Source organism: Erithacus rubecula (assembly GCF_903797595.1).
Source record: "Erithacus rubecula genome assembly, chromosome: 17".
Taxonomy (NCBI): Eukaryota; Metazoa; Chordata; class Aves; order Passeriformes; family Muscicapidae; genus Erithacus; species Erithacus rubecula.
Window position 1 is genome coordinate 13529343 of NC_136669.1, and position 27718 is coordinate 13557060.

Consider the following 27718-nt stretch of genomic DNA (forward strand, 5'->3'; position numbering starts at 1 on the left):
ACCTGCTTTGAGCCCTGGCTGCACAGTGCCTGCTCTGAAGCCGTGCCCAGCCGTGGGGCATCCTGCTCCCTGTCCTGCCCCCATCCTGCTCCCTGTCCTGCTCCCTGTCCTGCCCCCATCCTGCTCCCTGTCCTGCTCCCTGGCACCTGGCCTCTCTTGGGGGAGCCTCTGGCACCCTCAGGGTTGCCCCGAGGCCGGCCGGGCCGGCTTGGCCAGTTCGGGGCGGGCGCGTGGCACACCCCGGCTCACTGCCCGCCTCCCCTGGCACATGGAGCCAGCCCGCCCCGGGAGTGCCCTGCGGCCCCGCTGTGCCAGCTGGAGCGTGTCCCTGCTCCCTGTCCTGCTCCCAGAGCGCAGCCAGGGTGCTGTGACAGGGTGCAGTGCTCAGCGCTTGCTCCATGGCCAGAGGGGACCGTGACTGGGGGGACGCTCAGTGGCAGGAGGGGACCACAGGGAATACTCAGTGGCCTGAGGGGACAGTGGTGACAGGAGCACGGTGCCTTCCCTCGGCAGGGGTGGAGGACGGAGCGCTGCAGGCAGAGACCAAAGGGACAATCTGTTACTGTCAGTTGACATTTCTGTGGCTGTGCCAAGGGGAGGGAGCTGCTCCATGCCATCCCATGCCATGAAGGACAGCTGCGGGTGGTATGGCATGGTCCTGCCCCAGGACTGTTGGCACAACCAAGGTAAACACTGCCAGGATGCTCATGGCAGGCACCAGGGTCCCCTGCCCTGCCCCACAGTCACCAGCACTGCTGCCACCACAGTGGTGCAGGGCTGGGACAAAGGCACCCTGAGTGCCTGGTTGTTTCAGCCCAACCCAGGCCATCCTCACCATGCCAAACAGGGAGCATTGCTCTGCTGTCACAGGGGCATGGGACAGTCCTGTGAGGCCACCCACTTTCCCCCTGTCCCTTGACATGGTGGCAGGAGCTCTGTGGACGCCAGGGGCATGGGGGTATTGGGATTCCAGGGCACTGGGGCTCATTGGTGTCAGAGTCCCTGGTTACCTTGGACATACTGGATATGGGGGTCCCTGGGAGAGCCAAGGACACCCAAACCAGCCTTTGTTGTTACCAGGATTGCCAGGGGTCCCATGGGTGCTGGGATGCAGCTGGAGGGAGATACCTGTTCCTGGATCTACCCCTATACCTGTGTGTATACACACCAGGGGTGCTGGGGGTCCCAGGGACCCCGGCCCCAGGGATGCTGAAGGTCTTGGGGGCCCCTGGAGGGTTTGGAAGGTTCTGTGGGTCCTGAGGATCCTTGTGACTCTGGGGAGCCCTGGGGTCACCATATGGGAGTTCCATGTTGGAGTTCCCAAGGGGCCCAGAGGTCTCTGTGACTCTAGAGGCTCCTGGGGTCTGGAGGTCCCTGTGGAGGCCTCTGTGATCCTTGTGACTCCAAGGTCCCAGAGGTCCTGGAGGTACTGGGGGTCACTGTGACTCAGAGGTCCTGGGTGCCCCGATGGTCCCTGTGACTCTGAGGACCCAGATGTCCTGGATATTCCCGGAGTCTCTGTGATTCTGATATCCCATTGGCGCTGGCTGTCCCCGCGGTCCCTGTGGCTCGGGGGGTCCCGGGGGTCCCCGCGGCGCCGCCCCCGTCGGGCCCCAGGTGAGCGGGGGCGGAGCCCCCTCTCGCCCCTCCCCTCCGTGCTCTCAGCCAATGGGCGCCTGGCGGGAGGGCAGGCCCCGCCCCCGCGGTTTAAATGCCGCCCCCCGCGCCCGGCGCCGCCAGAGAAGGGAGTACTCGCCCGGTCGTCGCTGTGCTGCCGCCATGGACTGACCGCGCGTCCCGCACCGCCCCGCGCCGCCCGCCACGGTGAGTCCCGCGGCCGCCACACCGCCCGAGCCTCCACACCGCCACCGGGGCTCGTGGGGCGGCAGCACACGGGCGGGAGGGGGCTCTCCCGGGCATCCGCGGCTCAGGGGGCGGTGGGGCCCGGGGGGCCCTAGTGGGCCTGGGCCGGGCCGTGGGACACCCGGTGTAGCCTGGGCACCCAGAGTGACAGGATGTCACCGGAGCCTCGGCTAAGGGTCGGCTTGCCCCGGTGCCTGCAAGGCCTCAGCTGAGCCAGGGGCACCCGGCTGGCCCCTGCCCCGGCTGATGCAGGGCCTCAGCTGGGCCGGGGCGATGGCACTGCAGTGGGCTGGGACAAGGGTTCACAGAGGGCTCTCGCTGCCCTGCCTCTGCCTGTTTTGCCGTGGGATGCGCTGGGGTCTGTCCCACGGTTCCTGGTCTGGTGCTCCATCCGTCTCGGGCAAGAGCAGGGATGTATTCGGGGCTGACACGGAGCCTGGCTCCATCCGGCATGGCCGGGTGGCAGTGAAGTGTTCTGCCAGCAGAAGCGCTCTGGACCCACACGGGACCAGCATGGTCTCGGGCCCATCCCATGCTTGCTCTGTCTTGGCAGATGTGGCAGCGGGGCTCTCCTGCTGGGGTCAGGCAGAGGTGGGAGCTGCTGGCAGCAGTGTCCACCACCACCCTCCTCAGTGGAGGGCTTGGCTGGGGTGGGGTTTGGCTGCCCTCATTCTGCTTGTCCTCAGGGGCTGGTGTTCTGGGTCACTGACCCGCTCTGGGGCCAAGCGGGTCCCCAGTTGGTGCCGACAAGGGTTTCCCTCCGGCTGGCACAGAGGGATGGGTGCCAGCAGGGCCAGCGGCCAGCCTGGCCACGGGGCGGCAGGGACACCGCACTGCTTCTCCTGCCGCCAGCTCCCTGCACGCTTCATCACCACCCGGTGTGTGTTCGGAGGGTGCTGGTGCCTGTCACCCTCTTTGGGTCTGACTGGGCCACCGAGGGGTAAATGTCCCTTCCCAGGCTGGCAACTGCCACACGAGCCAACATATCCCAGCAGAGATGCTCCAGTTCTGAGACTCCTCTTCCCAATATTCCCAACCAATACCCCTCAGCAACGTCCCCCCATACTTGGCAGCGTGCAAGATCTCTGACAGATCTCATCCTGCCGAGACTGGGTGGCCGGACTGCCCTGCCCCAGCTGTGCTGCTGCCCACACGGCGCTGGGCAGTGCCGCCATCAGCGATGACACTAATTACTGTTTTCCCCCGCACCACGCCGGGGCCGGCCGGGTGGCCCTGATGCAAGCGCTGCCTGCCCGGCTGGCTCTGCCGGCACGAGGAAGCGCTCGGGGACAGCCGCGGCCGCCCCAGTCACTCCGGAGGAATCTGCCCGTGCCGCCCGGGCCACGCGTGGCACCTTGGCCGGCCTCCTCCCACCCTCCGCCGGCGTTCCGGCTCCTCCCGAGGCGGTTTGGCTGCCGGCGAAGCGGCTCTGCTGGTTTTTCTCCTTGACGGCACCTGAGATGAGGAGCGCGGCCGGGTCAAAGGGGCAGGAGCGGGATGGAGGGGCTGGCGAGTGCTCCGGGGAATGCAATAACCAGGCCTGCATTCCTGCGGGGCTGCTGCGGAAACTTTAATTAAATAGGGAGGGGAGCGGGAGGAGGTGGGAGCTGCGGCGGCGCAGGGTGGGTTGAAGGGGAGGAGGATTAAGGGTTTAATCCTGCACATCCCCCCGGCCGGCTCGGGGAGGGGGCACGGGCTGACATCGGCTCGTTTGGAGGGGTGTGAGGCAGGGGAGCAGCATCTGCCTCCCGCCTGGCAGAGGCACTGTGTGCCTCCCTGTCACCGCGCACTGCAGGGCCCCCGTCCTTCCTGCTCCGGTGCCACCGGCCAAGGTGGCAGCCCACGGGCCAGCAACAGCGCTGGCTTTGTTTGTGTTCATTCGCCGGTGCGGGAAGGAACATCCCTGCTGTGCCTGCTTCCCTGAGGTCCCCAAGCAAGAGGGCAAAGGCAGGGACTTTCCAGTTCCTCCAGCCTGTCCTGCACAGGTGTCACCCTTGCCAGGACGGCATCGGCATCGTCCTTAAGAACAGGAGGCGGGTATAAAGCAGGGCATCCCCGGACGGGCAGCGGGGTGGCCCAGCCCGGTGGGCTGCAGGCAGGGAAGGGGGGATGACACGGCACTCCCACCCCAGCAGGCTGGCAGGGAAAGGCTGAACCGGGACTGGGGGAATCTGAGCCCAGATCCTCCCCGCAGCCGGAAAATATGAATAATTCGGCAAATATCTGCGGTGCAGGCGCGGGGGAGCCCAGCCAAGGCAGCAGCAGGCCGCTGGCAGGGCGGCCCCAACACCTCCAGCAGGAACGGGGCCCCCTCTCCGCCCTTGGGGACCCTGCCAGAACCTGGGGAGGCTGTTCCCCTGCCCCCGTTCCTGGGGGGTGTCCTGGGCTGGGTTAACTCCTCTGTGCTAGGGAAGCAGCAGCGTGCCGGGAGGCGGGGCGCGGGCGGGATGCTGGCGTGTGCCGCGGAGCGGGCGATGCCGAGGGGCGGCGGCCGAGGCTCGGGGCAGTGCCAGCCCGCCCGGCGCTCGTGGCCAGGCGCGGATGCGCGGCCGTGGCCGGGCTGGCCGAACCTGCCCGGAGCGGGGAGCCTGGCAGGCGGGGAGGAAATGCCAGCGTAATTAAAGGGACGAGAGAGACTTGGAGTCAGCAGCTGGTTGCAGCACGGGACACGTCAGCGAAACCCGACCCTGGCATTGCAAAACCAGCGCCGGCCTCGCCAGCATCCCGCAGGTCTGGCCCCGCTCCGGTGCTGCCCACCCGGGCGGGCTGGCACGGCCGTGGCACCGCTGGCATGCCAGCACCCTGTGCCCAAGGCTCTCCCACCAGCCAGCACACTCTGCATGCTGGGGCCACCTCGAGGGGTGCTGGGTCTGCCCCAGCCCCAAACAGCACTTTGCAGGGTGTCCATGGTGTGTTTTCAACTCCACTGGCAGCCTGACTGTGATGTAGGGGGCTGGGGGCTGAGCTGGGGTTGCTGGGGAGGGGATGCAGCGATGGTGACCCCTGTGTGACAGTGACCTCTTGGATGTGGCACAGCTCCTCCCCAGTGTCAGGGCTGACGGCACAGGTCGTGTCAGGGCAGGGCCGATCAGGCCAAGTGACTCAGACAGTTGTGGTGACCCTGCCCAGCCTTGGGCTCACCCCACCCTGTGGGGGGGGCGCTCGAGAAGAGGCAAGGACAGAGCTGGCTGCGGTGTTAACCCTGTCCAGCACCCCGGCAGGGGGACAAGAGGACACAGCACAGCTCCAGACCCTCCTGGCACAGGATGTGGTGTCCCTGCACTGCTGACAGGGCCGGGGCAGGCGGCACGTGCTGCTGTGTGACCTGCAGCCCCCCACACACGGCAGGGGCCCCTTGTGAGCTACAGGGGGGGCGTTTGCCTGGAGATCCGACAGCTCTGAGCAGGGAGGAGGTGGCAACAGATGGGGCTGGGGAAGGGTTTGCCTCTTCCTTTCCCAGGGATCCCCTTCTGCCACCTCCCCCTGACCCTGAGATGGAGTGGCAGGAGATTGTGAGTCTCTGGCCCACCCTTAAAGGGGCTGAAAGATGGGGTTGAGAGAGGAGCCCTTTGGGACACAGAGAGTGGCTGTGACATCAGCCAGGGTATCCACTGGGAGCTGGGGTTGGGGTGGTCACAGCCTTGTTCACCCCAGAGCCTGCTCCCTCCATCCCTGCTGATCCAGTCCTCAGGGGACAGGGACACAGCCCACGGTGCTGTGCTGAGTCCCTGGAGTGCAACAGGGAGGGGAACAGCAAGGTGACCTGTGGGGACAGGGGCTGGCTGGGGGTGAGTATGAGCCCTTGGACTCTGTGGGAACACAAATGGCTCCTCCAGCCCCACACTGTGTGGCCCAGGCCACCTCTGAATGCCCCTGTCCCCAGAAAGGGCTGCCACTGCTGGTGATCCGGGCAGAAGCAGCCCCCGAGGGTGCAGCTGCTGCAATGGTGGCACAAGCAAAGGGTTAAGCTGAGCTCTACACAGGGGAGGCCGGCCAGGCTCCCACCCCTTCCCGGTGCTCTGATTCTCCGCATCCCCTGTGTTTGATTTGCACCCTGCTGAGCAGCTGGGGAGGTTGGGGCCCTTCTGAGTACTGGGAAAGGTCTTGGTGCCCCACCGAAGACTGCTCCAATATCAGTGGGGCATGTCTGAGGGTGTGCAAAGGTACCACATCCCCAAATCGTGGAGGTCTGGGGAGGGGGGAGCATAGAGCTGGGGTGGGCAGCCCCTGTGCTGCTTCACTCTCACCAGCCCTTGAGGCAGAGCAGGGTTCAGAGGTGCCCCACAGCCCTGCCAGCCCTGGGTACCCCCCAGCAGGGCCCATCCTCTAACCCTGGCTGCGCTTGTCTTTCTGCAGAGCTGACACCATGAACCAGCTGATCCTTTGCACACTGCTCCTCTTGGCCCGTGGGGAGCTGGCCAGAGCATGTCCTGCAGGCTGCCAGTGCCATGATGCCAAGACCATCCTGTGTGCGGCCAGGCGGGGCCCGACAGTGCCCCGGGGGCTGCCCCCCAGCACCCTCTCCCTCTATGTCTTTGAGAATGGCATCACAACGCTCAGTGAGGACAGCTTTGCAGGGCTGCCTGCCCTCCAGCTCCTGGACCTCTCACAAAACAAGATCACCAGCATCCAGAGAAACATCTTCCAGCCCCTGACGGAGCTCGTCAACTTGGACCTGTCGTCCAACCAGCTGCAGGAGATCACCAACGAGACCTTCCATGGGCTGCGGCTGCTGGAACGGCTCTACCTGCAGAGGAACAGAATCCAGCACATCCACGCTGCTGCCTTTGACACGCTGGAGAATCTGCTGGAGCTAAAGCTGCAGAACAACCAGCTCAGAGCTGTGCCCCCCCTCGACCTACCCAACCTCCTGCTGCTGGACATCAGCTGGAACAAGATCCCTGCCATTGCACCAGGGGCTTTCCATGCCGTCAGCATTGAGTCCCTGAAGATTGCAGGGCTGGGCCTGACCAGCCTAAACGAGGAGCTCTTCCAGGTCCAGAACAACCTCCATGAGCTGGACGTCTCTGACAACCTGCTGGAGCGTGTCCCGGCGGTGCTGCGGCGGCTGGGCAGCCTCACCAGGCTCAGCCTGGCCGGCAACGCCCGCATCTCCCAGCTGCCAGCCGAGGACTTCCAGAGCCTCCACAACCTCCAGGAGCTGAACATCAGCAACCTCAACATCAACACCATCCCTCGGGATTTCTCCAGCTTCTTCCCCAGGCTTCGGGCTTTGACAGCTGCCGGCAACCCTTTCAACTGTATCTGCCAGATGAGCTGGCTGGTGCAGTGGGTCAATGCCAGTGGTGTGGTCCTGCGGCGCCCCGAGGAGACGCGCTGCCACTTCCCCCCCAAGAACTCTGGCAAGCTGCTCCATCACCTGCAATACGCTGACTTTGGCTGCCCCACCACCACCCCCACGCCCACCACGCCCCGCACCACCACACTGCCGCCACCCACGCCGCTGCCCAGCACGCACCGCCCGCCGCCTCCCCCCAGCACTGCCGCACCCACCCTGGGGCACAGAGAGCCCCAGGGCAGCTCCACACTGGTGCCCCTCAGCGGCGCCCCGGCCCCCACCAGCCCCCCGGCGCCCATCTGTCCCCCCCGCACGTGTCTGAACGGTGGCACCTGCCACCTGGGCGCCCAGAACCTGCTGGAGTGCCTGTGCCCCGCGGGCTTTGCTGGCGTGTACTGCGAGGTGGAGGCGAGGGGAACGACGCCAGCCCCGGACACACCAGCGCTGCCAGCTGCACGGCGGGTCAGCATCGCCCAGGTGGGCAGCACCTCCCTCAAAGTGGACCTGCACAACTACGTGCAGTCCAAGGCACAGCTGAAGGGAATCCGCCTGAGCTACCGGAACCTGTCGGGGCCAGACAAGCGGCCGGTGATGCTGCGCTTGCCGGCCTCGCTCTCCGAGTACACGGTGCGGGCGCTGAAACCCAACTGCACCTACCGCGTCTGCATCGGGGCGCTGGGGGAGCTCCCCAAGGAGGAGCACTGCGCCGAGGCACACACCCTGCCCCTCAGCCTGCAGCAGCACTCCCCGGTCACCCAGAGCCAGGACCCCAACCTCGCCCTGATCCTCATCCCCGTGCTGACCGCTGCGCTGCTGCTGCTGCTGCTGGCCACCGCCGCCATGTACTACTGCCGGCACCGCCAGGCCAAGGCACACACCGGCGCCGGGGCAGACACCGGCCCGCTGGAGCTGGAAGGGGTGAAAGCCTGCCTGGAAAACGGGGATTTGAGCAGCCACGGCTGCAAGGTGCCAGAGGCAGCGATGCTTTCTGGTGGCTCTGAGTGCGAGGTGCCCCTCATGCAGTCGCACTATCCCAGCAACAACAACACCCCGGGGCTCAAACCCTCTTACTTCTGAACCCACAGGGCTTCCAGAGCCTTGGACACAGGAGGGCTGAGCTCAGTGGCAACACCTGGCAATGTCCCTCTGGGACACAGATTGCCAAGGAGCTGACTGGATTGAGACAGAAACCCCCCCAATCCCACAATGTGCAATTTCTGAGAGGCTGCCACGCTTTGGGAGGAGATACGAATTTTACTGCTCTGTGCCTTGATTTCTGTGACTCTACCTAGAATGTGGGTAGCGGAAGAGAAGGGGGGTTAATTTGGGGGTTGGGGGCTTTTTTTAGCTCCTGCTAAAGAGAAAGCTGCTGTGGCTTTCAAGAGAAAGGCTGAGGGATGCCCACGTGCTGGTAACAAGGGTCCTTCAGTGGAGCACGGCCCATGACTTGACTCCCTGGAAGCTGATGTGAGCAATACGGCCCGGCCGAGGTGCTGGGACCCTCGGGACACCCCGGGCCAAAGGAAATGCCGAGCAGGCAAACCGGGAATTGAAGCTTTAAGAACTCAGAGAGAATATTTATACACCGTTATTTCCCATTTCTTCTGGGAAAACTTTTTTTAGTACAGATTTGTGTACATCTCTTTTGTAAAGCAGATCAGAAGGATGTCTTTTTGAAAAAAAAAAAAAAAAAAACAAAACTAATTAAAATAACAACAACGAAAAGCCCTGTGCAGCCCTGAGCACCTCGGCAGGCAGTGCCTGTCACAGGCAGGGGTGTGGGCAGCGCGGCGTGTCCCCTGCAGAGGAGCGGGAAGGTCAGCCGTGTCCTCCCGTTGTTGTTGGCGAGCGCCGGAATGAGTCAGGGCAAGGGAGGGGGGAGTTTTCCCGACTCTGGGCGTTTTTACCCCTAGGGCGCTGCCCCCCACCTCAGGCGCTGAGGAGGTGTTCCCAAAACAGAGGCCACGAGGTTCAAATCAGCCCCTGCCCTGCGCATCATCCAGCCTTACTTCATCCCTCCCTGCCTGCCAGATGGCTCCGGGGCCAGCTGCGGGACAAACAGCCCAGCCCAACCTCCTGACGTCACCTGCGGCGGCACCGGGACCCCCAAATCGCCCGTGACAAGGGTCAGCCTGCGTGGCTCCCCCCCGGCCGGGGGCCGCAGCCAGAACCCCCCGCTGCCCGGCCCCAGGAACAGCCGGTTTTGTGCGCTGGCCCTGGCGGGGTGGGCTGGGAGCCGACGCTCGGCAGGTTCCCGCTGCCAAGTGGTTTCTGCTCCAACCCTCTGGTTTTAATCGTTTTCCAATCCTTTATCTTTCGGGCTGGAATTTTCCAGGTTGGGGCCCTGCCCGCCGAGGTATGTTTGATTTGGAGAGAGCGAGCAGAGCGCGGGGCTGAAGCCGAGGGTCACAGCGTGCGCTGCGGGCCGGCCGCGAGACACGGCCCTGACCCCCCGGCCCCTCGGTGCCGCTCGCCCGGGGCAGGGAGCGGCTCTGGATGCAATTAGGGGCGCGGGGCGTCGGCGGGGCCGTCTGGCGCAGCCCCCCGGCTCCCAGGTGGGCTTCCGGCAGGGCTGGCTCCCATTAGGGCCGGCGCAGCGGCAGGAGGGGCCCCTCGCCGGCGCGGGCGGCTCGCTGCGATGGCCACGCTCGCCCGCTCAAAGGGCCCATTGTGGTCCTCTCCCCACAGATTTTTCAAATTAACATCCCAAATTCCTCCCAAAATTGCTGCTGTGTAAATATTTTCACTGCGAGCTTTGTATATTTTCCAGCCTCGCGAGGAGGAGAGAAGAAAAGTCCCTGGCGGAGCCGCGGCCTCGCGCCGGGTGCCCCCGGCCGGCCCCGCCACAGCCCCCCGAGCCCGGGCCGGCCCCCGGCGTGTCCCCGCGTCTGCACCGGCCTCAGGAGCCCTCCTGCCCCCCCTGCCCCCTCACTTCCCCCCTCCCTTGATTCCATGATCTGCCCTTCCCCTAACGAGGGCGATTTCTCCGCTTGCAAGTAGCTGGAGGTTTGCAGGGAACGCCCCCCCCCCCCCCCGCCCCATGCTATAGGGACCCCTTGGCACCTCAGCTGATCCCATTGTTCTGGAGGGGCTTCCAGCAGCTCCAGAGTGAGGGAGCTCCAGTGGAGATACCAGGAGGGCAGAAGCAAAGTTGGGGCTCAGCTTTGGCAGGTGCAGCACCCCTGGGACAGCCCGAGCCATGATTTTGGGGTGCCATCTGCACAAGGGGGGCAACAGGAGTCAGCCCTCAGCCTTGGCACGGAGGTGATGGGGACACTGCAGCCAGGGCAGGGCTTGGCCACCACCCACACCCACATCTGCACCCGGGCGAGCAGCAGTGCCCAAAATGGGACTGTCCAGCCCCTGTGGCTTCCTGAATCCCAGCTCAAAATTCCCCAGGCCACTGCCAGCCCCGTCGCGCGCCAACAGCCGCTCCGAGCGGCACATCGTGCGGCGCTGCTAATTCCTGCGAGCTGAATCAGCGCCGACAGGGATTGCAAAACCCCCTGAAATTGACCCAAAAAAAAATCTCTGTCTCTGTGCGATCCAACGGAGCCGGTAAGTGAGAGCCCCGGCCAGAGCCACCGGCAGGATGGGGGCTCGGCGGGGAGCCACAGTGGGAGGAGCTGCCGGCTTCACCGGGGCAAATCCTGCCTGCACCCTGATGTGGCAAGGCTGGAGGGCTCTAGTCACCCAAAAAATCCCCCCTGGTCCCAGGCGTGGCCCCACAGAAACCAAAGACAGGTCCCCTGGGTTCCCCATATCTGGAGCAGAGCCCCAAAAGGGTCATGCCTTGGTGTCAGAGGTCCAGATGCCCACACTCTGGGGGGAGGACAGGTGTGTGCCCATCATCAGACCCCAGTGCTGCCAGGAAGAGCTTTGGAGCTCATCATCTTCCTGGAAAGCTGGGGAGGCCAGGGAGCACTGTCTGGCCACCGAGGCTGTGGCTCATCTGGGAGTGATTTGGGCGCTGCCATCCCGCCCCAGCGCTGGGCTATTTTTACCCAGTGGAATTACGGGACAGGCGACATGGGCTGAGTGGTTGCCCCGCCTTAACCCCTTCATGTGGCTGGCTAGCAGCCCCAGGGGGATGGGTCCCACTGGGTGACACCTGATGGGGTGGGGTGGCCTCTCCCCTTCCTTGTTTCTGAGGGTGGCAGCCAAGCTGGGGCAGGAAAAACCCCTTTCCCACTGATGTGTCAACCCAGGCACCTCTGGGATGTGCAAGGGGACTGGTATAGGGATGGGGAAAGGAACAGACCTGTCCTGTTCAGGGTTCTTCCTGCTGGGCTGGGTTTTTTTTCAGAGAGCCCCACAACACCTACCATGACCCAAAAGGGCTGCTAAATCCCAGGGAAAAGCAGTGCAGAGGGTGCCAGGCAGGACAGGAGCAGCACCAGCACTAGCACTGAGGTCCTATTTCAGCTGGTGCCTGGGGAGAAGTAGCAGGGTGACAGGTTGACAGTGGGATAATGTGCCTTGGTGGGGTCCTGTGCCTTGATGCTGGGAGATGCCAAGGCTGCAATCCTGACCCCAGGAGCTGGCTCAGCCACAGCCTTTGGCTGGGGCAGGGGTGGGTGTTAGGGACTGAGCCACCCTAGGCAGTGTCCCCAAGGAACCAGCTGGGCCCCTCCACGTCCTGCTCCAGCTCCCTAAATCCCTCCACAAACATCCTGCTGTGCCAACTCCCTGCTACAGGCAGGTCCCAGCTCCGGCATCTCTCAGCTCTGCCAGACTTTGCACCATAAAGGGTGGTGGGGATGCAGCTGTCCCCATCCCTCAGCCCCACCACCATCCTGCCCTGGAGGGACATGCCCACTGTTGGAACACGCCACGGGGACATGGTTTCCTCTGCTGACCCCAGCATCTCATCCCTACTGATCCAGCCATAGCACCCCAGCCTCCCTGGGGACATTTTCAGGACATGGAAAGAAGCGGTGATGCAAGGAAGCTGCTGTTCTCCTGTCACCATGGTGGTGACAGCACTGTCCCCAGGCAGTGTTGTGCTGGCTGCTGGGCATGGGGCAGCGGGGTCTGGTCGGTGACCCCAAGTTGGAGCTGGTAACCCAACCCCGCTGGTGCTGGTTACAATTTAGGGCAACAATAACCTATTGAGGCCCCTTCCTGGCTCCTGCCCTGCTGCTCCTTGATCTAATTAAAGGGGGCCAGGGGGTACAAAACCCGAGCTGAAGGAACAGCAGGTAGCCAGGGGTGGCACACTGAGGACCAGAATGTGGAGAGGGGCCACCCACACCTCCCACCTCCTGTTCCCTCAGGGTGTGGGCATTGGTGGGGTCAGCTCTTAAGCATGGCCCTGACATGCTCGAAGTGCTTTAAAAATGACATTTGTGTGGTCAGAAATACCTCACCTGCTCAGGATTGGGGAAAGAGAACCACCAAAAGGCACATACTGATGTGGAGGTCCATGGGGCTGGTGCCTCCCATTCTCTGCCCTCTTCCAAAGATACTAGATAGGGCTACAAGCAGCCTGAAGGGTTTGGGGTTGCTGTGGGCATTAGGGTGAGCACACTGGGGTGACCCCCACCTTGGGGCACCCCATGGCCCTGCTCTGGGGTGCCATGGGGACGCGTGGTGCCGGCTCGGCGGGCGCGGTGGGGATGCGGTGGGGATGCGGACTCCCTTTCCTGCCGGCCTGGCGTCAGTAATGAATGGTATGAGTTTCCTGCCCGCCCACTGATTGCTTCCTTAAAGAGCTTCAACGAGCTGCTGCTGCCGCAGCTCCGGCTCCCCACGCCCCGCTCACGGCCCGGCCGGCACCGCTGCCCTGCCCAGCACATCTCCGTGCCCCACACTGGGCACCCAGGCCACGCCGGAGCTCCAGGGCCAGCCCCGCCGCTGCTCGGCCATCCCCGGGGGCTGATTCCCCGTCCCCCAGTCCCCAAGCAGATCTGGTGATCTGGTGACCCCAAGCCCATCCAGCCCGTGCCCTTGCCGCGGCTCCTGAGTGTCGCGGCGCTGCTCGGGATGACTCTGCCGGAGGGAGAGCACGGCCCCCGCACGGCCCCTCCGCCGGGAGCCAGCCCAAATCCCCCTCCGCCATTTGTCATCCCCGCCAGATTTACAGGCGGGAGCTCTCGGGGCTGGAAGCGCGGTGGCCCCGGCGCGGCTGCCTAAAAACAGCACCTCCCCAGCACCAAGGGGGGGGTCTCCGCTCGCCCCCGCCGCCCCCAGCCCCTCTCGGCAGGGCCCCGGCGTGACGCGCAGGCAGCGCCCGCCAGCCGCATTCCTGGCCGATAAACCCGGCAGCCAAAATAACTGCAGCCTGTGCTCGGGGGGGCCGAGCACAGCAGCGCCTGCATCCCATTTAGCCGGGCTGGCTCGCCGCAGCCCAGCGAGGATTCGGGGTAATTCCCACTGGATTCTCGGCCAAGAGCAATAATAGACCCCAAGGCATCCCTTTGCAGCAGCCTCAGCCTCCCATGAGAGCATTCACTGGACACTGATGATGGCCTTTGCTCACTGAGCTGGTGAGCAGGAGAGCTGGGAGCTGCTCCCCTGGCAGCTGGCAGGAGGGTGAGGGATGCTCAGGCAGCCTCCCCCTGCTCCCACCACACCAACACCACCCCACCATGCCCATGGCAGGTCCTCTCCTGTCTGTCCGGCTGCTGCCAGCACTGGCCTGGAGCTGACACCGGTGTGGGGGATGCAGGCAGGACAGCCAAGGCTGGTGGCTGATCACCCAGCCTGCCCCAGCATCCTGGGATGGTCTCACAAGCCAGTGCTTTGCCAGCAGCCCTGGGAAGAGCTGGTGGCCTCCAGTGCATCCCAACAAGTACTGTGCCCCAAACCCCCATCACCCTGGTGGGCTGAAGGCACAGCCTCCTCCTCCTCCTCCTATTTCCTGTCCCCCATGGTGACGCCAGGCCGGCTCACTGGGCAGTGTGGGAGAGCCCAGGCCGGCTCTAACCGGGGCCTTCCCAGCCTTGGCAGCGCCCCGCAGATGGAGACAGCTCCATTGTGCCATGACAAGGGGCACTGACCCCTTTCACCACCAAAGCTCCTTTTCCACTTCCCCGAGGGGTGCCTGGGGAGCACTGGCCCGGCCACGGCTGGCTGGGCAGCCCCCATGGCTGGGGCACAAAGCACAGCAGGAGTGGGAGGCCAGGGCTGAGCTGCTCCAGTGCTCCAGCAGCGCCAAAGGGATTCACTGGCCTGCAGCATCTTGTGGTGCTGCCCCAGTGCACAAGCCCACCCAGCCAGCTGCCACCTCAGACACTGTCCCCAGCAGTGCCACCAGCCACCACAGCACTAGAGAACAGCTCTGTGCCCTCACCAGTGCTGCCTCTGCCCTCTCATCTCACACAAACGGTGATGAGGGTTGGCTGCATGGTCCCCAGCTTTGTCCTGAGCTTTGTGGCTGAGTGCTGCTGGTTCCAAGCACTCTCTGCCAGCTCCTGCTCCACCACCATACTCCTGATGGGACCCTGACCAGGACATTTCCACTGCTCACCCTGCCACCCCACGCTGAGTCCCATCCCTACCCAGGTGAGGTGTCCAGTGCCATGGTGAGCGTCGGCCCGCTGAGCCTCCGTGTGTCCCACAGCTTCACTTCCCGCTCCCGCATCTGCAGGGACACAGACATGGTGTCAGTGGGCACTGGGGCTGCCTGGATGGCTCCTCAGTGCCACTGCCTTCCCCAGCCACCTTCCACCATCCCAGCAAGTGCCAGGGCACCTGGCGAGGGACCTTCTGCTTTCACAGGGGACAGGCCACCCATAAAGCACTTGGGGTGCTTTGGCACAGCAGCCACAGGGAGCAGGACTGGAACATCCCAGTGGTGCCAGGGTCACCTTCCTGGCGAGGACTGTACCTGGCTGAACCCGACGGAGATGAGGCAATCGCTGGAGCCCATCCAGAGCAGCCGGGAGTCCTTGTTGTTGTCGTGTCCCGGGACACTCTGCAAGGCACAGGACAGGCTGTCAGTATTGCTGCTGAGGGGATGTGTGCTTCACCAGCTGTGGTTGTGATCTGCCCCGGGGCTGAGCATGTGGAGCCGAGTGCTGGCTCCAGGCTCTGCTGAGAGCTGCCCTGGGGACAGTGCAGTGGGGACAGCCTGCAAGCAGTGACAGCCCTGACTCCCCTGCCATGCCAGCATGGTTGCCTTGAGGAGCAGCTGGCCCAGCTCCCAGCAAGGAACAAGCTTGGGAGCAAATAACGTGAGTGTGACAGGGCACGGGATGGCTCCTGTGTCCCCAAGGGCTCTCCCCACACCCGGTCACTCAGGGTGAGGGGGACAGAGTGCTGCGAGGAAGCTGCTCCATGCCACAGATGCAAGAGGAGGCTCTGCCATGGCAGTGACAACAGAGGGACTTACTTCCCTGGCTGCATCCCCCGGCTCTTTATCCATGCTGAATCCTGGCTCCTGGAGCTGGGTGCTCCGTGTGTGCCCGGATGCTACTGAAACATGGCAAACTGAGCCTGGCCACATTCACCAGACTGGTCCAAACCCTGCACCCTGCTCCACCTCTCCCCTGGGCTCCCTGTGGGGGTGGGACCCCCAACCCACATCCTGTCCCCATCCTGGTCCTGCTGAGGACGGGAGCGCTTCCACGGGGCTGTCAGCGGGTGATTCCCGGCTCCCATGTGGTCCCCAGATGGGCCCTGCGGTTCCCGGCGCCCCAGCGGGAGCCGGCAGCCAGCCCTGGCCCGCGGCACAGGCAGCGCTCGCAGCCCCTCGCTCTCATTGAGGTGCGCCAAGAACTGGCTGCTAACGAGTTTGGAGCTGGCAGGGAAAGTGGAGGGCTCTGCCAGAGCCAAACCCGGCACGGCGCTTCCGGGACCTCCGAGCGGGGCAGGAGCACCAGACCTGGGGACAGGAGGGGGTGGGGTGGGCACCGATGGGCACCACGAGCTGTGTCCCCCTTGGTGTGACCGCCAGCTCGGCAGCCAGAGAGGGGCCATGGAGGGGTCGCAGCTCCCACCCCTCACTGGAGCAGCCTCCAGCCCCAGAGAGATGCCACTCTGGAGGGAGCCAGGCTGGGAGCAGGGGCGCGGTGCCAAGTGCCGTGCCCTGGCTCCGTCACGCCTGCTGCCTTGCCAGCTCAAACACGGCTCACTGGAAGGGGCAGCGCTGGCCGAGCCGAGCCCGGCGCTCCCAGCCGCGGGCCAGGATGTGGGGCAGGAGGGGCCCGGCCCCCACTGCCAGCACGCTGGCAGGGAAAGGACCTGGAGAAGGGAACGAGTCCCAGGATCGCTGCCAAAAGGGATGGAAACTCCAGAGCGGGGGCCAGCCCGCACGTCAGCCAGGAAAGCACTGCTGCACCTGAGCCGGGTGGCTGCGGCAGCCACAGCTCAGCATCTGCAGATCCCATAAACAGGCGCTGGCTGCACGGCCCTGGGTCCCGCGGGTGCCCCGGAGCCGCTGGCGGTGGTGGCAGCCCCGGGGCGGTGGCAGGGCTGGCGGAGGGCAGGGCGCTCCCAGCCCCCGGCGTGCCGGCTGCGGCGCAGGACCATGTTTTCTGCATTAGTTCCATCCCGGCTGAGCTGTACGTATGGCAGCAAGTATGCGGGAGGCTGGGCTGCTCCGTGCTCAGCCTGTGCAGATGTTGCCAGAGGTGAGCATGCGGACAGCAGCTCCCCTTGGTGCAGAGGGTCTTGGCAGGGATGGGGCGATGTGGCCTCACACTGAGGGTGGACACTGGTTTGCTTCAGCCCCGGGGCGCCCGTGGGGTTGGCAGAGACCCTTTCCGGAGTGATGATGGAACCCCTGGAGCAGGGAATCAGCCACAACCCAAGGGCCGGGTGTCCCTCCTGAGCCGCTTGTGCCCCCACAGGCTGCAAGGAGGTCACCAGCTCTGGGCCAGCCCCCGGGGATCCAAGGAAGCCTCCCAGCCCCCTGCCAGTGCCCTAGCAGCCCAGACTCCTCCCGCCCATTGCACGCATCCAGCCCTGCCGGTTTTGGGCAGCCCAGGCTGGGGGAAGCCTGTGCCCCCTCCTCGGAGCCAGGTTGGCTGCCTGGGGAAAGTTTTAGCACAGTCCCTCTCTCTCGCAGTCGCAAGTCCCCCTCCTAGGCAGGCTGGGGTACGGTGCTGGTTGCCATGGGGGTCCCCAGCCCTTCTCCCCGTGCAGCCCCGGGGCCCGCGGGGGCCCAGGGCTGGCGTGTCGGACGCAGCTGTTGGCAGCGATGCGGCGGGGTCGGGAAGCTGGAACAGCTGCCCGCAGGGAGCGGCCGCTTCGGCTGCCTGGGAGAGCCCCACACAAAGCCAAGGCTGCTCCGGCTCCCAGACCATCTCTGTCTCCCCTGAGCCGGATGCAGGGCAGGGAGAGCCAGAGGTGGGAGCCCAGGGCAGAGCCCTGGGGCTGCACAGGCAGGAGGTGGACGCAGGGGTCAAAGCTCTGCTCTTGGCAGAGTCCCCGTGGCTGGCAGGGCTGGGACAGCTCAGCCCTGCCTGTGGCTAACAGCCCATGAGCATGGCTAACAGCCCACGGACATCTGATCCCCGTGGGAAGCAACCCCAGCAGTGGGATCTGCGTGGGCACAGAAGGCACCAGTGCCAGGCTGAGCTATCCCTTTGCCAGAAGGTGCCAGGGCAGAAGGGGTCTCCCCTGGCACTGTGGGGGACTCTGGGGACAGACACCCACCCCGGGTCTGTGCACATGGGGAAGCCACTGTTCCTTGCACACCCCACGAGGCTGTGGGCAGCAGGAGGAATGGCTTCTCAGGAGCTGAAAGGGTTAACCACGCACCGAATCCTCCTCTCCGAACAAGAATGTGAGTGATCTCCTTCCTTTGCCAAATTCCAATTACTCCAGAGGTAACCAGGAGAACAGAGCAGCCTCTCCTAGGCCAGCCCCTCTCCTGGTCTCTGCCTGGAGCTCAAGGACACCAGGAGCTGTCACTGCCCCAGGGGAGGGCAGGGATCCCACAGAGCTGTGGGGTTGCTCCAGTAGCCATCACATTGGCCTCTGCCCTCTGGTGTGTGGGGTGTGCGTGGCAGGGACCAGGACAAGTCCCCTGCTGCCCACGCCATCTCCCCAATCCCACTGTCCAGGGCAGCATTGCTGTGAGTCCCCCTGCCCTGGGGAACTGGGCACCACCAGGCTCAGTCTCCTCCCCCACCACCAGCACAGTCCCCCTGCTCCATCCAACCCCCCCTGCCCTTGGTGAAGCCAAGGCCATGCCCCAGAGGATGCTGTGGGCCCAGCAAGGGCAGCAAGGTGGGTGGGATCCCAGTGGGCACAGACACAAAGCTGGGATGGGAGAGAAGAGGGCAGGAGAGGGCAGGGCTGGCCAGGGGGGTGGGCAGCCTGGAGCACCCAGCACACCCACCCCTCTTCTGCTGCTTCTCTCCTCTTTCTGCAGCCAGCAGCCCCACAAGCCTTGCTATGATGCCATCAAATCCCAAAACACCTTTGCCCTCTGGAGAGGAGCCTGCCCAGAGTCCCAGGTCATGCACAGGCTGGTGCTCCTGAAATATCGAGGAACCCCTGCCCCATTAGTGCAGATGCCAACCTGCATGGGCCTGAGCTGGTGAGGCCATTCCCAGCAGGAGCGATGGGCACCCAGGCAACGGCGAGCCGGTGCCACCGCACACCCACACTCCTGGAGGTGCCTCTGGCTCATTCCAAACCTCCTCGACTTCCCCATGTCTGCCATACCAAGCGGCATTCCTGGGAAGGACGGAAGGACGGCGAAGGGGAAGCGGAGCAGAGGAAATATAAACAGTCCCGTGCAGCTACGCTGGGGAACAGAAGCATGAGAGCGCCGAGCGTGCACTGCTATAAATAGGCTGCCCAGAGTCAGGCCAACTTTTTCATAGCTTCCCACGGTCTCCTTGGGAATGTGGGATGCTGTGGACCTTCCCCCAGCCCGGAGGAAGCCGCTGCCGAGGCTGGGAGTCAGGTACCCCCGGGGTGACCCCAGCGTGGGATGCCGTGATGATGGGGCAGTGGGAGGAAGGCTAAAGTCTCTTTACGTCCTGATGCGCCTCCCTGATGATGACAAGCGGTCCCCAGCCGGCCCTGGGCTGACAGCTAGATCCTGGGCAGAGGTGACATGTCAGGGTCCATAGAGTTCTGGCTGTGGGCACAACCAGATCACCCCAAACCTGGATTTCCAGCCCACCACAGCATCACCCTGCCACCACAGCCACACTGCCCCCAGGGACCCTCTCCATGGCGTATCTCTCACTGAGGTACAGCTGATGTGCTCCATGGGATGGTAGCCATGGTTTGGGACAGGGGCTGGAGTGCTTTTCCCCCTGGGACCTCGAGCCGGGCTGGGACAGCACCGGCTGTGCTTGGGCTGTGAGCCCCGGCTGCTGCCCATCCCTGAACTCTGCCCCAGGCACGGCTCACGAGCTGGGGGGACAAACCCACGGCAGGGACAAACCCCCAGGGACCCTGTCCCAGCTGTCCCCAGGCGCCCTCAGCCCTGGCCCCGCTCATTAGCACCGCTCATTACGCCCGGTGCGCGGCCGTTCCCTCGCCCCCGGCCCTGCCCAAACGCCGGCGGAGGAAGTTTCTCGTGAGAACGGAGCCGGCTCCTCTCCATCCCAGCTCAGGGCTGCCCCGCAGCTCCACACGGATGGCGCCTGCCCCACGCCTGTCCCGGGATCCAGGTGCCGGCCAGATGCACACACAGCCCCTCGCAGCAGCCTGTGCAAGGGAAGCAGGATGTGATGGGCTCTTCACCCAGGGAAAGCTGGCAGTGGGCAAGCAGAGATGCCACCTTAGTAGCCCAGGGCATATCCGAATCATTGCACTGCACTGTGCTGGTGGCCCACCGGAGGCATGAACTGGATACAATGTGGGTATGGAGCTTCGGGGGGGCAAGGGAGGGACATTTGGTGGGGTTTGCGTGGGGATTGCAGGGAGGGTGAGGGCAGGAACAGCGACACTGAGCCCCGGCAGGGCCGAAGCCGCAAGGGAGAGGACGTGACTCGCTTCCAGGGGGAGGGTCAAGGCGAGGAGGGTGACCACCACCCTGTGGGAGGGGAGGACAGGCGGCCGGGGCAGCATGGCCTTGGGAGGGCATAAGGCAGAGCACAGAACTAACAGAATTCTTTGGAAGGACAGTGGTGCTTGGACCTGGACTCAGCCAGCAGCGGAGTGTGGCTATACGGCTGGCAAGGCAGGACCCAGGGCAGTCCTGGCATCTCCACTGCCAGTTTAGGGCACAGAGAGCAGCAACAGGGTGTGAGTACAACCCTGATGCTCACAAAGAGGCTGCAGCAAAGGGATGGGGATCCAGCAGGATGAGGCCACTGCTCTCCCAAGGGAAATCACGGCCCCGGGTACATACCAGGCACCCCACGGGGTCAGCCAGACCCCGGCCCACACTGCGTCACACACGTCTGCCCGCTGCTGGGATATGCTCAAAATAGCTGCCATGGGCGTAGCCGGGAATGGGGGGTCAGGCCCTGGCGGGGACATGGCCACAGGGTGTGGGCAGCCTGCCAGTCACCCTCCCTGGTCACCCACCCTCATGTGTGCCATATCCATGGTACCTGAGAGCAGCACCAGGTACTAGGAGAAGTGGACCCCTCCTCCCGTGAACTTCTTTATTTTAGCTCACTCTCATTCTTTTCCCCTGCTCCAAACAAAGGAATGTTTAATGAGGCAGGCTTGGCAAATTAAGAAATCCAGCCAGAGGAGCAGCCTGGGGCTGGCTCTCAGCTCCACAGAGGGACCAGGGTGAGCCGGCAGCGGGACCCTGTGCCGGCTGTGAGGAAACCCACGCCCACGGTGCTGCAGGGGCCAGCACAGCTGGGAAAACCCATCCTGCAGCTCACCTCTGTAAAAAAACAGGCAACTTCAAAGCCAGCAGCCTGCGAGGCGCTGGCACCGCACGGCGGCCCCGGCATCACCCGGCTCTGTGACCGCGCTGGCCCGGGGAAAAGGAGACTTTCCAACGAACCCAGCCCTCCAGCGATGGGGAAAAAAGAAAAGAACAAAACCCAGGAGTGTTATTCCTTTTGGCTAAGCAAGCCCTGTGCGAACTTCCAGAGGATTTATGGCATTTTAAAGTTTTCCCCTTCAGCAGAGCACTTCTCCAAGACTAAACATCTCCATCCACTGCGAGCTGGCCGGGCAGGGCTGAGGCAGTGAAGGTGCATATTTCTCTTGGCAAACGCGGAGCGCCGGCCCCGGGCTGGATCAGACAGCAGTGGAGGGAAGTGAACTGCCTGCTTGAACAGCCACCATCATTCACACGTTATTTTTAATAGCTCAGCGAGACAGAGTCCACCCTCCCCAGGAGACTTGGCTCGAGCCCATTGCACTCACAGCTTCGCCATCAGACAAGCCGACAGGTCTGGCAGGGGGAGGAGGGGGGCCAGGAGGGGAGGGGAGCACTGAGGCAGGCAGTGGATAAATTTTGGAGTAGAGAATGGGATCTTCCAGCCATGCTGAGTGGCAACTGGAGCAGGACAGGATTGCAGCGGCCGCTGGAGTGCTGAAAGCACTTTGTCCTGGCTCATCTGCACGTGTCACCGCTGGGTTTGTGTTTACTTTTTGTGGTGGGGTGTTTTTAAGGCTGCCTGAAGGGTCAGGGCATCATTTGTACTGCAGGAAGCATCCAGGGGCCTTTGGAGAGCTCAGCACCTGGGTTATGTGCAGGAGCAGGTGGGAAGTCCTGGTGCAGCACTGGAGCTCCAGCTCCCTTCCATCAGTGCCTGGGGTTACCACTGTGCCCGAGCACTGTCACCAGAGGCCACTGACTCCCCGAGCCCACAGGCAGCAGGAGATCCACCACGAATGACAGAGCCCACTTCACCCTGCTCTCCACTGCACCCCTCCCTTCCCAAAGGCTTCCAGTCCCTTCTGCAGCCAGAGCCCCCAAGCCACAGGAAACCTCTAATAAGAGGCTGTTTGAACTTGACGTCAAGGCTTAAATTCTCTACTTATTTCCTAATCACTGTTATTTGCTGAGTTGTGCGGATCTGGCCGCCCAGCCCTTGCCCTTGGCGGGTCCTCGTCCCCAAGAGCCTTTGGTCCAGCTCCCACAGAGCAGGGCAGAGCCCAGGAGCCTGCAGAGCCCAGGAGCCCAAAGCCCTGCCACACATGGGGCTCGCCTGGCATGTGACACTGCACTGGGGGTGCTCCCTGGCCTGGTGCCAGGGCAGGGGCCCCCTTGCCAAACCCCACTGGGTGAAGGGGACAGCCCTATTCCCCCTGCCCTCAGCTCCTTTCCACACCCATGCCCAACCAGGTCTGGGATGGTTTGGGGGACCAAAGCTCACCCCCCTGCAGGGAACAGGTTGGGCAGGGCTGCCTGCAGCACATCCAGAGGGGACAGTACCTGGGAGGCAGCTGGGCCTGCTCGGGGGTCAAAGATCCGCAGTTTCTTGTCCTGGTGAGATAAAAGAAAACAGAGAAGGGTTAAGGACCTTGGGGCCAGCGGGATGTCAGGATGCATTAGGCAGAAGGCTGGAATGAGCAGCCCTTCCCTTCCTGCCCATCACTCTCCTGCCTGCAGTGCCTATCCCTATGAATGGCTTGCACTGTGTCCTCCCACATCGGGGTTAGGGGGGCACCCCCAGAGCCTCACCAGGACCCTGACACCCTCAAAACTGCTCCAGAAGAGGAGGGAGCCTTCAAAGTAGGGCCAGACCTGGAGTCTGACCGTCAGATGCCATCCTGACAGTGCTGCAGGGGAACAAGCTCCTTCTTGCCTGGCATCCCTCTGCCAAATGGGGCGTGGGACCCCCTCTGGCAAGGCTGGCAGGGCACAGAGGCAGTAAGGGGGTGCCCGGGTGCTGTTTGGGGAGCGGCCAGAGCCACACGACACGGGGACTGATCTGCACTCCAGCTGGCACGGCTTGGGCTTGTACCCCCTGAGCCGAGCTGGCACGCTGGGCACGGGGCCCCATCCATGAGCTGGGACTCCGGCTCATCCCGCAGCCTCTCCGGGCTCCCCGCGGGGTTCCCCCCACGAACCCCCCGCTGTCCCTGGGCTCGGGCTGCGGTCCCAGCCTGGGCTGGAGCTATATGCTCAGAGCTGTTTGCCGAGCCGCCGGGCAGGGCCTGGGGGGCTCGTGGCTTGCACACCGCCCTTGCCCGCTCGCCCCGCCCGGCCGGGCGCGGCCCCTGCGCGTTCCCGGCGCGTCCCGCAGCGAGCGGCCGGCGCCATCTAGTGCTGCTTCCTGCCAGCCTCCCTGCGGCTCGCTGACCGCACTCCTGCCCTTTTCTATCCCAAAACTTCCCGTCCCTCCACGCTCCCCATGCCTGGAAGCGTTCCAGGCCAGACTGGATGGAGCTCTGAGCACCCCGGGCTAAGGGAAGGTGTCACTGCCCATGACAGGAACGAGCTGAGCTCTAACCTTCCAACTCAAACCATCCTGGGGTTCTGTGACACGGGTCCCCCTAGGATCAGGGTGGATCCAGCAGCTGGCAGACAGCCCACGCATGCTGTGCCACAGCAAGGTCACCCTGGGCACTGCTCACCTTGCAGGAGGTGCCGAGGAGGCGACCATCGCGCTTCCAGGTCAGGCTCTGCAGCTGGTCCCCGTGGGAGTCCAGGACTGCAGTGATAAAGCAGGGTCAGGGCCAGGATCAAGCAGACAGACAGGAACCATCACTCTCCCACCCAGAATACCTCCCAGGAGAAACGATCTGGCCTTCCAAAGGGCTGGTGGCAGCCAGGACCCAGTGGAACATTGCTGTGTCTGTGCAGGGAGCTTTCCTGTGCTGCTGGCAGCTGGATCCAAAGAGCAGGAGCCCTGGGAAAGCCCAGGCCTATGCTGCCACCGATCTCCTCTCCCCCTCACGGTGGCTGAGGTCTGGGCAAGGCTACTCAGCAACCACCCACATGTACCCGTGTCCTGGGTCATGCAGAGAGAGGGATCTGTCACCCAGGGGACCTCCAGCAGAGCTCCTGTGGACACCTTGGGGACCACTGCATCAGAGCACAGGGGGGAGCACAGATACAAGGGGCTGTGGTGTCCTGCCCAAAAAGCCACAGCCTGCCTGTTTCATGACTGAGGTCATGCCTTGTTGAGCCCAGGCACTGGCTCAGTGAGACACATGGGGAGGACACACGGTGACACATGGGACAGGACACACAGGGGAGGACACGTGTCACGGGCAGTCACAGCCCTGCCTACCTGTCAGAGGCTGCTGCTGCCCCAGGTCCCACACAGTGACTTTCTTCCCTGCACCACAGGCCAGGACAGCATCTGCCGTGGGGTGGAACTGCAGTGTGTCCACCGGGGCCCCCCCAGGCCCCAGGGTCAGCCCTGCGCCATTGGGAATGTCCTGGCCATGCTCGGGCAGGCGCCACACCTTCACCTGCAGCCCCAGGAGAGGAGGGTGGTCAGTCCCAGGCCAGGGGAGCAGGACCCAGCTGGGTGCTGGCAGTGCTCCACCTGGGCTTGCTGCTTTCCCAGGTTTTGGTCCCTGTGGAATCCCAGGTGATGCCTCACCGCAGCTCGGTGGGATCAGGACCCAGATGGGAGCATGGTCCTTGGCTATCTGCTCTGTCCCCAGTGGGGATGTCCCACACTGTTCTCCCCAGACTGGCACCCTCCACTCCATGCTCCTCTTACTCCCATCACCCCAGCTCTGCAGTGAATCCCAGAGACAGGCTGAGGGTCACAAAATGTCCCCTTGGGACCCTGTCACTAAGCACTCACCGTCTCATCAGCAGAGCCTGTGGCCAGCAGGAGCTGATCAAAGGGTGAGAAGTCAAAGTCTGTGACCACATCTGGAAGGAGAAGGGTAGAAGTTTGTCCCCATCTTCCCTTGCAAGCAGTGTGTCTGCCCCTTTGCTCTTCCCAGCCTTCCCTACACCCAGCAGTGGGGGGCAGATTCAGCCCCATCGAGGCGTTTTGGAGCAGCTCAGCTTTGCTGTGAGTGCTTGAGCCTTTCTACTCCATCCCTCAGGGACTTGCACCCCTTTGGCTGGGATAGAAACCCTGAAGGGAGCATTCCCCTGGCTGATCTATGGACTGACACCCCCACAAGGCACAGGGAGCAGCACAGACAGCACCAGGGTGTCTGTGCCACGTCCTGCTGGAGCCTTGCTAGTGACAAGGCTCCCTTTGTACCCTCCAGGGCCGGCATGCCAGGGGCAGGGATGGTCCCACGGCAGGGCTGGCGGGAGGAAGGCTGGCACCAGCAGCAGCAGCCCCTCAGATGCATTTGGCACGCTGAGAAAAGTAGGTCACTGTGTACTTTTCTGCTTCCAGGAGACAGGCCCCGGAGGCATGAAGAGCAGGCAGCTCGCTCGGCTGCCTCCAGCCGGGAGGAGAGAAAATCCATTCCCTGCCACGGAGGCGTTGCTCTGGCACAGCCCACTTCAAAGGACTCCTGCTGATCCCATTAGGGAGCTGTGGAGGTGGTGCTGGCTCCTGTGCACCCCTCTGGCGCTCCCCAGGGAGCAGAACTCACTGCCTGCTTTTCCAGCCCGAGGAAGCTCCTGGTGCCAGGGGCTGAGGTGGTGCAGGCTGGGCACTCTGCGCAGCCCCGCAGCCGTGCCAGGGCACACATGCAGGGAGGTGCTGGAACCAGCTCACATCTTGCTGCTCTGGTGTAGTTTTGGGGAAATGGGTGGTCAGTGCCCCTCAGGCTGCCACTCACACACCAAGAGAGGGGCACCCTGAGGTGGGCACCACCCCTCTGTGTGCCTGGGCAGCGCAGAGCTCTGCTGCTCTGCCTGCAGCAATGCTGCCACTGCCTCTTCCCTGCCACACTCACTCTGCCCACATCAGAGCTGCTGGTCCAGCCTGTTCCTCCTGCCACTGGAGCCAGTGATGCCCTGGTGATGCCAATTCCAGCCTGGCACTGGGAATTTCAGGGTGTGCTATGAGTAATGTGGAAAGGCTGTGCAGGAAGGGTGTGAGGAAGAGCTACATGTTCAGGCCTTACTGCAGCTGAGAGTTGAAGGAACATGGATTGATTCCAGCCTGGCAGAGCCCCTCCTGGTGTCACCCTGCCCATGGGTGATGGTCCCTGGCAGGTCCCCACATCTCTTGCCTGGCAGATAGCCCAGCATGGCCTGCCTGGCTTGGACTCAGCAACTGAACCCCCCGCACAGGGCCAAACATGTCCTGTGGAGGTGGGAGGTGGCACTGACACCCACCTGAGTGGCAGCAGAGCTGAGATATGGTCCTCTTGCCCCCATCCTCGCACTCCAGGGGCACAATTCCCAGCACACCTGCAGGAGAGGGCACAGGAGCAGGTCAGGAATTCCCCCAGCCAGGGACACACAAGAGGCACCCAGTTTCACAATGCAAGCCGAGAGGTGTGGGACTGTCAGCACTTTTGGGGAGTCTCAGGGAAAGCCTCCTCCACTCACTCTGGTGCCTCTGGGGTCTGGGGGACTGACCCACCACCCAGCCCCACAGGGACCCTGGGACAAATCCATCCCAGTGCTGGGGACCCGTGTGCCTCACCGGCTGCCTCGGCGTTGAAGGCGATCCAGCGGCAGCTGGCCTTCACGTGGTTCCCACAGGATGGGATGGAGCCTGCTCGGATACCACTGATCCAGGCCTAGGACACACAGGGAAAAGCCTTGCCAGGGGCTGCCTTGCTAAGGCAGGGCCTGGAGCACGGCAGGAGGAGCATTGGCACAGCATGGCCAGAGACCCACAGCCCCAGAGGAGCTGCCATGCTGATGCACAGCTGCAGACACCAAAGGGATTATCCTGTCCTCTGGGATGTCCCAGGGTAGTGTGGCTGCTCATGCTCCTGTCACAAAGCACAGCCGCTCACTGGGCTGCAGGATAGAACACAAGAGCATCCCAGCTCCTGGTGCTGCCTCTCCCCCAGACTGGCCCATCTCTGGACTGTCTCACTGTGGGAAGTGCTCAGAGGTCTTTGCACTAAACCAATACCAGAGAATCTGGATGGGACAAAAGCTCTTGGGCTGTGAAGCACCACAGGGTCAAGCTGTGGCTCACGAGGCCAATAAACACCTCCAGCAGCACACACATGGACACACAGCCAAGCAGCTCCATTACAGCTCCAAAAGCAAACTCCCACTCTGCAGTGTTTCCCAGGGCTGAGCACTGCACTCGTGGGACACCCTCCATCAGCCAGACCCACTCCAGGTGACACAGACACCCCACCTCAAGTAGCCACCAGGGCCACGAGCTCCCTGGCACACCCAGGGCCAAGTCCAACCCTTGACAGTGGCAACGGCAGGAGTTTCATGGCTGGCACCAGGCCCATGTGCCCACAGCAGCTCCTGGAGCTGCAGTGGGTGTCCAGAGCAATGGATACCCCACAAACTGGGCAGATACCCAGAGAGGGAAGGGAAACCCCGAGCCCCAGGTTTCCTCTCCTTGCACAACTTCCGTTGGAGGCCTGACAGGGAGCAGTGGCTCCTGCAGCACTTCCTCCCCTCACAGCTCGGTGCAGACCTGTTAACCCTTCTCTTGCCAAAGGCAGTTCCTGTCCCCACACCCAGCAGGTGAGCAGGGGGCTGCAGTGGGGATGTGGAACAGGTTGGGAGCATGAGCAGGACCCTAGGATAAGGACCCCACTATCTGCATCCCATCACCCTGCACGGGGCCCTCAGCAAGGGGGACACCAGTCACATCTGGCTCTCAGTACCAGGGGTGCCATGCAGGACCCCAGCAGTGAGGTTTCACA

At 63.6% G+C, this 27718-nt stretch overlaps 2 protein-coding genes across 3 annotated transcripts in view; one reads left to right on the forward strand and one right to left on the reverse strand.

Moving 5' to 3' along the window:
• Positions 1-27718, reverse strand: part of CORO7 (coronin 7) — a 33894-nt gene that overhangs the window by 4284 nt on the left and 1892 nt on the right. The window contains exons 2-9 of one of the 2 annotated variants that reach the window (XM_079320512.1): positions 26518-26614; positions 26205-26279; positions 24757-24827; positions 24229-24412; positions 23570-23646; positions 22425-22475; positions 14994-15080; positions 14665-14747 (exon numbers count right to left, since the gene is read on the reverse strand). In XM_079320512.1, the coding sequence (XP_079176638.1) occupies positions 14665-14747; positions 14994-15080; positions 22425-22475; positions 23570-23646; positions 24229-24412; positions 24757-24827; positions 26205-26279; positions 26518-26614 (725 nt within the window). Of the gene's footprint in view, positions 1-14664; positions 14748-14993; positions 15081-15497; positions 15578-18635; positions 18679-22424; positions 22476-23569; positions 23647-24228; positions 24413-24756; positions 24828-26204; positions 26280-26517; positions 26615-27718 lie in introns of those variants that run through there. The other variant, XM_079320513.1, reaches the window with a different exon arrangement.
• On the forward strand, positions 1697-9528 carry VASN (vasorin). Its single transcript, XM_079320522.1, has 2 exons — positions 1697-1824; positions 6220-9528. The coding sequence occupies exons 1-2, from the start codon at positions 1712-1714 to the stop codon at positions 8237-8239; spliced, it is 2133 nt and encodes a 710-aa protein (XP_079176648.1). The 5' UTR covers positions 1697-1711; the 3' UTR covers positions 8240-9528.